The 12,272-nt window shown below is 35.9% G+C and overlaps 1 protein-coding gene across 9 annotated transcripts in view; it reads right to left on the bottom strand.

The window, feature by feature from the left end:
* Nucleotides 1–12,272, bottom strand: part of RASAL2 (RAS protein activator like 2) — a 383,167-nt gene that overhangs the window by 104,652 nt on the left and 266,243 nt on the right. For 2 of the 9 annotated variants that reach the window (XM_063653517.1, XM_063653485.1), the window contains exon 1: nucleotides 3,642–6,708. The exons of the other annotated variants lie outside the window; for them this stretch is intronic. In XM_063653517.1, coding sequence (XP_063509587.1) covers nucleotides 3,642–3,747 — 106 coding nt within the window. In that variant the 5' untranslated portion in view covers nucleotides 3,748–6,708. Of the gene's footprint in view, nucleotides 1–3,641; nucleotides 6,709–12,272 lie in introns of those variants that run through there. 9 annotated transcript variants of the gene reach the window in all.

A 12,272-nucleotide genomic window follows, 5' to 3' on the forward strand; every position in this document is an offset into this window, starting at 1 on the left:
AGAATATCAACTATCTTTCTTCTCTAGATGAACAGCTCCCACCTGTGACTTCATTTCCAATTACCAAACCTGTTTTTTCTGTCTGGATGTGGGTTAGTCTTCTAAAACTCAAAATATCTAAACACAACTCCCATCTTCCTAAAAAATTGGCTCCCCTTCTCAATTTATTTCTGTTAATAGTACCACCATTCTTCCAAGTTCAAAAATTATATTTGATTCATTTTGTTCCCCATTCCTCTAATATGTCACCAATTCTGCTGATAGATTCTTTGTAATCTCTCCATCTATTTTAATCTGTTATTCACCTGAGCTACACAAACATTCATCTGCACAAGGAATATTCCAGGTGCTGAAAAGACAGAGGATTAAGCCCTCCTTGTGGAGGCATTCACAGTCTGGTTTTAATACACAAACCAACAATTATAATACACAGGGATAAAAAAGTAGAGGCACTTATTGCATACCTGTACTACTGCAATAGCTTTCAAACTGATTTAACTGCTTCTAGCCTCTTCCCCTTTAGTATCACTTTCAGATGTCTTTCTAAAAAACTATTTTGATCATATCTTCTTTTTGCTCAAAGATCTTCTTCTCTATGGCTTTCAGGATAAAATTATCACTCATTAGCCTGTCTCACTAGTCCTACACAGTGGGCTTCCAAATACCCTTCAAATGTTATCTCTCATTACTTCTTTACATGAATTCTGCATTCTTTTCAAGACAGTTTGCTCACTGGATGTGAAATTATTTAATATTCCTCAGGACACTACTTTCATACAGAAAACCCTACCATTTCCATAAAAATCTTTTAGGATTCAGATTAAACCCTATCTCTGTAAGGTAATTTTCAATGTTTTTAAATGTCTCTTCTTCAAACTCCCAAAGCAATTTTTACCTGGATAAACAATTTTACAATTAGGAACTGCCTTATTTTCGTTTTCTCCATTGTTGTCTGAATTACCATTTAATTTTTCTTATTTAACTTGTGCATAGTTCATGTTTTCTCCCCAGCCAAACTCTATGCCTCTCACAAGCAGCTTTTTCTCATACTTCTCTGTATCCAGCCACAGCATCTAGCAGTGTCTAGAACATTGTATTTATTTATAAGAAAGTTTTGAAACAAGGGCAGAGTTTTAAAAAGCTGAATTTAGAAAGCTGAGTTTGAACACTGCTGACAGAAGAAACAAGGTAGGAAAGGGCAATATTTGTTCCAAGATAGGAAGTAAATCAATTTGGTTGGAAGGGAGGCTTGGGGATTTTCTCCTCTAAAATGAATAATAAATAGAATGGCAGGTGTGAAAGGCCAAATTAAGTTTCACAGTAAGGTGTTTTAAATTTACCTGACAGGTGATGAAACCATGGAAGGTTCTTGAACAGATTAATAACAGTGCCCAGTTGTATGAAGTTTCATCAAACTAGCAGTGAGTTACGTTATCGGGAAGGCCTGAACATCAGTTAGGTGGTTACTGTACAGACGTAAGTAGTAGATCCTAACCAGCACAAAGTACTTTTCTTGCATCCCCCCTTCTGGAGGGAAATCTGCCTTAAAATTCCTTAGGCAAAGAAAGCATAATTTGATACGTACCAAAAGACACAGTGTCTCTCGGTTCTACTCATCCTAGATTCACCATAAAGTAGATTTAGTTTTCTTGTTTTTCTCTTGGCATCTTCATTGGGAAAAGCATGTTGTCATTAATGGTAATTACATTAGCAAATGACTCAACACAAGGGTTTTACTTAATCCTCGAACTATCCCAAGCTACATATCAGATAGTTTTGTTCCTCATTCCTGTGGAGGAGCCCAGTAAAATTCCTGTTTATCCACAGATGGAGGTGTTTGCTGCCTATGGTCAGGAGAGAGCTTCAATCCTAAAAATAAGATTTGCTGACTTTCACAGCTTAGCAGTGCCACAGCAGAGCATGGGATACATTCCTGTCTATTCACTCAGCAACTAAACTTATTGTAGCCCTTGAGCAGAATCAGGACTCTGACTTACCTGTTTTTATCTATAATCTGAAGGTTCCATTAGGTGGATAATTGGGAATTGACTACCCAGAAGTCAACATCATAATTTATGGAAATTTGCATTTTTTTCTTCTAAGCAAGTTCTAACATTCTTTGTCTTTATTACCTCCATTTATCTGTCTGTGGATAAACAGGAATTTACCAACTTCCCTAATCAGAGGACAGGAGCAGGGATGGGTGGGGGCACTACTATAGCATTTTTCATTTACTCATCTTTATTAACCAAATTCATTTCAGGTATAGTGGGATAATGCCCTCCCCACAAAAAAAGGAGATAAATAAATTAATCTTTAAGCTAGATAATTAGAATTCATAAAGGTACGCCAGAGCACAGAAAATATGTCTAATGATAACTCTGCCTTCCTTTCCCATGATGTAGTAGAGTCTAAGTGGTTGGTTTTACTTAGGGATATCTGTATTTGTTTCTTCACTGATGTTTCTCTATGTGTATGTATGCATGTGTCTGGGGAGGGGAATGGGAAGCAAGTAGAATGAGATAGGCTTCAGAGAAATGAAGGCTTAAGAGGTACACATATTTCTTAAAGTCATCCAAATGCCCAAGATAAATAAGGCCATGGTAAATTAAGAGTCGGGTTAATATCTAAATATATGTACCTAGGAAGACCTGATTAGGATGACCCTTTACATCTAAACTGCAAAAAAAAAAAAAAAAAAAAGAGAGAAACAGAATGCTAAGATTGACAACAGAATTGAAAGATAAACTTATGCTAACTATAAGAAAGATTTTCAAATCATAGTAGAGATAACTTTTGGACTGGCAGAAGACTATACATAAGTCATACATAATATTCATGAGGAATAAATTAGAAAATCAGAAGATCAACTGAATTTTGTCCATTTATAATAAAGGCATACTTATATCTAGGAAAATATAAATCAAATTTATAAGACAGATAAATTTGAAGGCTATAATTAATCTAGCAAAAGTATTCACAAATAGGTTTTTACATGAGTATCAAGCTCTTCTATCACATTTAAGATATGACTGGATTTACAACCTAACTTTCCTAATAATTTATTATATCAATAACCTCAAGATAAACAATTGCTTTACTTACAAATTTATTAGAAAGCATTCATAAATGCAAAGTTAAAGTAATAGGAGGTCCATGTGTCCTATTTTATGTAGTCAGTAGAAATCATATATAAACATTACAAATATTTCACATCTTGCATAAAAGCTACTTCTCTATTTGTACATTGGCTTTTCATGCACACAAAGCCTACTCCCACTCTCACACAGCACGCCTCACCATCACTGTATTGAGAGTAAAGTAAAACAATAATATTATTTTGGTTGGCAGAAGTTGTCTAAATACCATGAACAGCTGGCAAGATGACATGGTAAGCCTTGAATGGAGCTAGCACTCTTTGTTAAGGCAAAGCAATCTCTCTCTTATTTCTCATAGTTAGTGTTGGTGGCAATATTTCTATAGACAAAATTTCAAAAGCAAACGACTTAAACATATTCCCTTAATTCCTCTTCTCCTTTTAAAAATACAAAAGTGGATTTAGAGAATTTGGGGTCCTATTCCCAAAAGTAAGAAAAGTTCAGACAATAAAGGGTTAAAAGAACAAGCAAGCCCTACCGTACCCAGAAATGACAGAAGGCTCTTCTCTTCTTCGGTGCTACTATCCAACCACTCCGCCACATCACCGGGGGAAAGGAGACTCATTCTCCAGCCAGAAAACTTTTCCATACAGAGCACAATTACTGAATGATGAAGTGAGAAAAAAAGGATACAGAGACTAAATTCTTGGGGGTCCAACACTTAAATTGCTGGCTAGGCAGTAATGATGAAAGAGAAAATGTGATCCTCCCTCCACTCTGAATTCTGTCTCTGTGACATCAATCTAATACAACCAGGGGGAGGGGGAAAGAAATAGGGTTAAAAGAGGGTGGTATAAGAGAAGAGAAGGGAGATTTGTCCTTCTGTCTCTTGGTGTTAGGCTTTAGTCTGAAAGAAAAAGCCAGGATAACACTGAATAATGAAGTGTGTTTAATGACAGGAAAAATCATACGTAAATAAAGAATAAAGACACTCAAAGAAAAAGAAACAGGTTCCTACACTGGAAGCAGCTTAGATAACCAGACAGCACAATAGCTAATCAGTTAAGTAAAGCATATCAAACAAAAACAAAGACAAAAGAACAAATTCAGCATTTTGTTTTGTTTTGAGGGGAAAGGTTTTCAAATTTCCTTTCAGTCCTCCGCAAGAACTGCAGCCCCCTTCCCCTTCCTGCTTTAGCTATTTCAACAGCCCCCTTTACGAAGATTTCCTGCAAGAAAAGGCAGGTTGATAAATCTGTGAATAGGAAGCTCTCATCCCTCCTTTCTTCTCCTCCTCCATTCCTCCCCCCACCTCGCATGGCGACTGCACTGATCGACAATAATGGAATCTGTAACTGACTGCCAACAGCAACATTAAGGATATTACAAGTCCACTTCATAAGAATTCGAGCTGGTGGTCGGAACTTGGGGGCAATTCTGGGCTTCTAGTCAATAGCTGTCTTTCTTTGCGAGGAAAGAAAGGAAGTGTGTGTGTGTATGTGTGTGTGTGTGTGTGTGTGTAGGAAAGAAGGCTGAAATCTGAAAGAAGTAAGAGAAGTAAGCTTGCTGGGCTGAAGGTACAGAGATCAACATAGAGAATGACTGTTCTGCAACATCATTGTGAAGGTGTCAGATCCAGATGAATTTTTTACATCATTTACATTACATATTTTCATGGTTTGACTTAAGATTATTTCACAGGTTTATACCTTATTACCAGGCAGAGAAAAATCAAGCAGTAGAGGCATGTTCACAGATCCATAAATTATTAATATCCTTGTTCTCTGGAGATTGATTAGGCTTTTTACTAGGAGAAAACAATATTCTTAATAAAATATAGAGCTTTCTTCCCCCTGTATTAGCAAAACATTAGCTCTTTTCCTAAGAATCTGGTCTTTGCTTCTATTCTAGTAGTCTGCTTTCAGTGAGAGATTCTCACTGATTAAGAGTTACTACCTCCTTAACATATCCTGAATCTACACCCTTTTCTCCATGCTTACTTCAGTCTTATTTATTTTTAATCTAGACTCTAGTTCATTACGACTGTAAGTTCCCTGAGGACATGGACCTTGTTTTATATTAATGTTTGTAATCCTAGTGGGTAGAGCAGTGCTTGGCACTTAGATGGAGCTCGTCAAATATTAACTGAAGTTTTAGATGGTAGCTCTAGAAGTTTTAACAGGTTCAACACCAGCAGGAGATGCCAGGCTGAATATTTTAGGACCTCTTTTAAAAATTAACCATTTTGATGATTACTTAAAAGTAGTTACAGTGACAGTACCACACGATTGAGGAAATAAAAATTGTCAAAAAAGGTATTATGAATTCATATGTTTAAATGAGTTTCTATTACTCAAAATAACTACAAAAAATTGAAAAGTAGTGTAAAAATAGGTGTAAAAGACATTTTATTAAAATCCACAGGCAATGCATGCTTAATATCTAAGCATGGATTGCTAATTCCTTTGTCATAACTTCATGACACACCAGTATCTCTGGAGCTCTGGGATTGGACATCAGTAGCCTACAGGATTACATTCAAACTTCCTGGTGTGATGGGGCTTCTGCTTTTTTCTTGTCAGGTACCCCCAGACTCCTCTCGACTCAGCCATTCTGTATTATTTACCTCACTTCCATGCCTTTACATGTTTCACTGAAAGTGGCAGAAAAAAAGTCATTTGTTTTGTTCATTTGTCTAGAACAACTAGACAACTGTTTTGTTTTGTTCAGCTGCCTAAAACATTCTCTGACACACAGTAGAAGCTCAAAGATTTTTGCTGAATGACTTTGGTACCTCTTGTGTGGTATCCCTCTACCATACACATCTGACAATATTGAACTGTTTCCTTGAGATTCAGCTCAAATGTCACCTCTCCAGGTCTTCCCTGACATCTTAAAGTAGAACTAATGGCTCTCACGTCCGTACTTTCATTGTTATTACTATTATGTCATTAAAATTACTTGTTTACATAATGTTTTTCTCAACAATATCTCATACCTTTAGAAAACAAAATTTCTGTTCTACTAAGTTTTTAAAAAATTTTAATGCCTAGCATATAGTAGATTTATAACTGTTTACTAAATTATTATTGAAAGTGAGATTATAATTCCATGTATTGCAGATATCTTAATACTAAAGAATCACACATATTCCTGATTTAAGGATTCACACCATTGGTCTTCATATTTAACAACCAAAATAACTTGGTTAAGGAAAAATTAAATCTCTTATTTATTTTAACAAAGAAAACACTGTATAGTTAGAAAGGTCATCAAAATAATCCAGCCCTATGAATTTGCCTTCTGTATACTGACAGAAAATGAGGCACCCAGGCCAGGTGCTGTGGCTCATGCCTGTAATCCCAGCATTTCGGGAGGCTGAGGCAGGCAGATCACCTGAGGTCAGGAGTTCAAGACGAGCCTGGCCAACATGGTGAAACCCTGTTTCTACTAAAAATACAAAAAATCTAGCCAGGCGTGGTGGCGCACACCTGTAATTCCAGCTACTCGGCAGACTGAGGCAGGAGAATTGCTTGAACCCGGGAGGCAGAGGTTGCAGTGAGCCGAGATCGTGCCACTGCACTCCAGCCTGGGTGACACAGTGAGACCCCACATCAAAAAAAAAAAAAAAAAAAAAAAAAAAAAAAAAAAAACAGAAAATGAGGCACCCAAGAAAAAGTTCTAGATTGAAATTTTGTCATAATATAATGTATAAGGCATTACACTGTTTTCCTCTTTTTATAATCAGAACATAGCATGAATTAGTCCTTCCTTAAAAATAAAACATTGAAACTTACCTGAAAATGTAAAACTCTATAGTGGGCTGTACATTTTGCTAAAATGTGAGTCAAGGGCATCAAAATACTGTAAATAGGGCTGTCAGAAATAATGCTTGAAGGTTAGGCATGGTGGTTCATGCCTATAATCCCAGCATTTTGGGAGGCTGAGGAACCCAGGAGTTTGATAACACCATGGGCAACATAGTGAGACCCCACTTCTACGAAAAATACAAAAATTAGCCGGATGTGGTGACACATGCCTGTAGTCTCAGTTACTTGGGAGGCTGAGGCAGGAGGATTGCTTGAGCCCAGGAGTTTGAGGCTGCAATGAGCTATGATTGTGCCACTGTGCTGCAGCCTAGGTGATGGAGTGAGACCCTGTTTCTAAGGAGGAAAAAAAAAAAAGAAAGAAAGAATGCTGGAGTATAATTTTCTACAAAAAAACAAAATCCCATACATTTTAGCAGTTTATTATGTTGCCTTATGTGTAGTAAGTACTTACTATTTAACTTTATTCATTATTTACTTAAAAATATAGAAAGCGTCTGGAGAATGCTTGGTGACTTACAGAGTTCCTATTTGAGGGCATATGCATTTCCTGTGTGTATGTGCATGTCTGTATATATGTATATATACATATGCATGTGCTACTTATGCCATTTACTGTTTACTAGGCACTTCACTAAGTGCTTTATACACATTAGCTCAGTTAAAATTCTTAAACAACCACGTGAGATAAGTATTCTATTCATTTTCAGATGAGAAACCGAAAATCATAGAACTTAACTTGTCCAAAACAACACAGCCAGTCCAGGAAATGAAATGTAAACTTCTGAAGGTTTGGTCATGATTCTCTACTATACTATTCCATATTCCACAGAGACCAATTTAGGCAGGGGTCAGCAAATGCACTTTTTCTGTGGAGGGCCAGATAGTAAATATTTTAAGTTTTGTGGGTCATATAATCTGTTGCAACTACTTTAACTCCGCTGTTATAGCACAAAAACAACCATAGAAAATACCTAGACTAATGGGCATGGCCGTGTTCCAATACAAATTTATTTACAAAAAAGGCATGGGCCATACTTAAATGATCCCTGATTTATATCGGCACCGTCCATTCAGGCAACATATTTTCAGTACTTAATGTATGTCTGGATATCTACCGAGTCCTTATCATTGAAAAGTAAAATAATTATTATCTGCCTGGGTCAAATAATGTTTTATTTTCATTTTAATAACTGAATAATTGTCTTATTATTTTGCTTTCAAGACACAAATTATTGCTTTTCTTCTACTCCTTTAGTTTCATGGTCCCATGAGATACTTAATTTTTATTTTAATAAAGGGCATAAAATATGTAGCCCTTTCTTCAATTACTTAGTATTCCTGATTTCGTTATAGCTGCTTGTACTTATACTTTCAGATTCATTCATTCAACAATATTAGTGCTAATATGTGCCCAGCATATTTTAGGCCCTCGCATACAGTTGTGAACAAAAGCAACAAAATCTCTGTCCTCAGGGAGCTTATATTTTATGCGGAAGAGAAATAGTAAGATAAAAAAGTAAAATATATATTGTGTTAGATGGTAAATAATGCCAAGGAGAAGAGTAAAGCAAAAAGGGGAAATAGGTAATTTGGGGGAGGTTTACAATTTCAGAGAGGGTAGCCAGGGAAAGCCTTGCTGAGAGGTTGACATTTGACTAAACTGTTAAAGGTGGTAAGTTTTAGGAAGAAGGAACTACCAATAAAAAGACTAGAGGCAAGAACAGCCAGGAGGCACTGCAGCTAGACTGGAATGAAGAGGGAAAAAGTAAAAGGAGATCAGACTGTGGAGTAATAGGAAGCCAGATCATGTAATGTTAGGGGTCTTTGACTTACCTTTAATTAGACAAGAAGACTCTGAGGCAAGAGTGATGGGCAAGGTTTTACTTTTTTAAAATAAGAGCTTTATTGAAATATAATTCACATACTATAAAATTCATCCTTTTAAAGTGATTTTTAATATATTCACATTTTTGTAGCCATTACTACTATTTAATTACAGAACATTTTCATGGCCTGTAAAAGAAACTCTGTGTCCATTAGCAGTCACTCTGTATACTCCCCAGCCCCTAATCCCCTAACAAATACTCATCTAAATTTTGACTCTATGCATTTGCCTATTCTGGACATTTTATACAATTGAAATAATATAATATGTGGTCTTTTATGCCTGGTTTCTTTTACTTAGGTTCATCCATGTTTTAGCGAGTACTTCATTCCTTTTTATGGCCGAAAATACTGCACTAATGGACATTTGGGTTGTTTCTACTTTTTAACATTATGAAGAATGCTGCCATGAACAATTTGTGTACAAGTTTTTGTGTGGAAGCCTTATACTTCAAAAGGATGTCCAAATAAGATGTTTTCTATAATCTGGGGTTTTTTTTGGTGGGGGGGGGAGGTACCAAGTAATTTTAAAATGTGATAGTGGATGAGCGTTATCTTCTAATTTTACAATCACCATATTTTCTTCCTAATTCCTCTGGGATTTCCATCCTTCTTGAAGAAACCAAAACCACTAACTCAGTCTCTTTCCTCCTGCTTTAGTATTCTTGCACATAGGAAAAGACTAATGCTAGATATTCAAGAATGAACAAAGGCAAGTAATACATGATCTTTTCCTAAACTGATAACTAAAGTTGGTGTAGATTTTTTAGTAACTTTATATAAATAGTATAAGCAACTCCTGAATATCTTTTTTCCAGATTTATCAACAGTTTACATTTTGCCAACTTTGCTGAATCACTGTGTATATTTTTATTATATATATGCATTTTTCCTGACTCATTTGAGGAAGCTGGAGACATTATGCCCTTTACCAGCAACTGTTTCAGTGTGCATTTTCTAAAACAAAGGACATTCTCTTACTAAACCAAGAACAAAAATTAAAATCAGGAAATTTAACATTGATGTTGGTTGACATTTTAAGGATAAAATTAGGTATGCTATTCCATGCATAATCTACTATACAAATTATATTTCAATATCATAAAAAGGCATTTATTTGAAAAACAAAGTGTCTTCAAGCAATGGTGACTGAGAAATCATGGGTACTGATTGCAAGTATAATTCAAAGTAATAATCTATTATAATATTAAAATAATGTCTCAAATATTTGGAGGATTACTATTGAACTTATGGACATTCAATACACTATTGTGATAAAGGATTGGAAACAAGAATAACTAGTTTTCTAAAAGGCAACTAGGTTGGCATGGTGGCTCACGCCTATATTCCCAGCACTGTGGGAGGCTGAGGCAGGTGGATCACCTGAGGTCAGGAGATCGAGACCAGCCTGGCCAACATGGTGAAACCCCATCTAGGCTAAAAATACAAAAAATTACCTGGGCATAGTGGTGCTTGCCTGTAATCCCAGCTACTTGGGAGGCTGAGGCAGGAGAATCACTTGATCCAGGGAGGCAGAGGTTGCAGTGAGCCGAGATTGCGTCACTGCACTCCAGCCTGGGCGACAGTGAGACTCCATCAAAATAACATAACATAACATAACATAACATAACATAACATAACATAACAGGCAACTAGAGGATAGATACGATGATTGCATCTCTATCTTGATACTCCTTTGTACATGTACAATACTTTTCCTCAAAGAAGCTTAAAGTAAATATCAAATTTACTTAAAATACAAAGTAAGTATTTTACTTTGTATTTTAGTGAGGAGATATAGTATTATATGATCATATAAGGTATTATATGATCATATAAGGTATTATATGATCATATAAGGTATTATATGATCATATAAGGTATTATATGATCATATAAGGTATTATATGATTAGAGCTGATGAAACTAATGAAGCTAAGATGAATTTTCATTTATCTAGATTTAGGAAGCAATACTTAGACATGCAAAGCCATAGTGTAACAAGGATGTTAGCATCAGAAGAAGTATTCCCATCATATGAATATTTAATATATACATAGAAGGTGCTTTGATTTCAGTGAAAAAGGGTATCAAGATGTAAAGTAATAAAAAAAAAAGCAAGGTAGTCAACAGTATTATAAAACATGTGCTCAACAGAAATGTTCCATTCAAAGCTAAAGGCAGATTCTGTTTAAAGACGTTAATGACTATCTAGAATTAAAGATAATCAGATTCTTTAAATACTAAAGCTATTCTTCTAAGAAAAAAAATGTAAATAAAGTGACAGCTGTTGTTAATGAACAGATAACTCCTTCTCAAAAAGACCCAGAAAGTAGCCAATGCATAATTATTCTTGAAATATTTTTTCTCTAATATAAAGTTATATTTTACATTTTACTCATAGTATATACAATTCTTGGAGGCTATCACTTTTAGCACCTAACAAAATATCAAGCAAATAGTAGCTACCTAATATTTATTGAGTAGGTGCGTAGATGGATATATAAACCCAATATATCTATGATTAGCACTGCTCTGTAAGTAAACTGAAAATCATTAGGGTAACATCTCCTGCAATTTGTCACTAGGCCTAGCAATAATTTGAATACTTGTAGCAACAATAATAATAGATCAAATGTATTCTGCATTTACAATGTACTAGGTAGTATGTGAGGTGCTATTAACCTCTCATTTACTCCTCATATCAACCCTACAAGGTTGTAGTAACATTTTTCCCATTTTATAGTTAAGTAAACTAAGGTTTAGAGAAAACGAAGGTTTAGAGAAGTGACGAAGTCATACAGCCAGTATTGGAGGTTAGGTGAAGATTTAGATATTATTCCAGAGCCGACACTCAGAACTACATTCCATATTGGAATTTCTTCTATAACATTTTTAGATATTTTGGGTGAGGTATGAAGGGTGAAGGTGAACAGTTATTTAATGAAAAGTAAAACTCTCTTCCTTGATCAGTGATCTGAGACACTACAACAGAGTTAAGTAAACTGTGTAGGAATCCAGAGAGTTAGTGGCCAGATAAAAAGGCCAGACCCCATAGTTTCTTCTTTTTTTTTTGAGATGGAGTCTCGCTCTGTCACCCAGGCTGGAGTGCAGTGCCGCGACCTCGACTTACTGCAAGCTCCGCCTCCTGGGTTCACACCATTCTCCTGTCTCAGCCTCCCGAGTAGCTGGGACTACAGGCGCCCGCCACTACGCCTGGCTAATTTTTTGTATTTTTAGTAGAGACGAGGTTTCACCGTGTTAGCCAGGATGGTTTCGATCTCCTGACCTTGTGATCTGCCCTCCTCGGCCTCCCAAAATGCTGGGATTACAGGTGTGAACCACTGCGCCCGGCCAGACCCCACAGTTTCTGATGTGAAGAAATGGAAAAATCAAGTTGAATTTTATAGCATATAGATGTTTTACTTCTTCTTTTTTTTTTTTTTTTTGAGACAGAGTC

This window comes from Pongo pygmaeus, chromosome 1 (genome assembly GCF_028885625.2).
Source record: "Pongo pygmaeus isolate AG05252 chromosome 1, NHGRI_mPonPyg2-v2.0_pri, whole genome shotgun sequence".
NCBI lineage: Eukaryota > Metazoa > Chordata > Mammalia > Primates > Hominidae > Pongo > Pongo pygmaeus.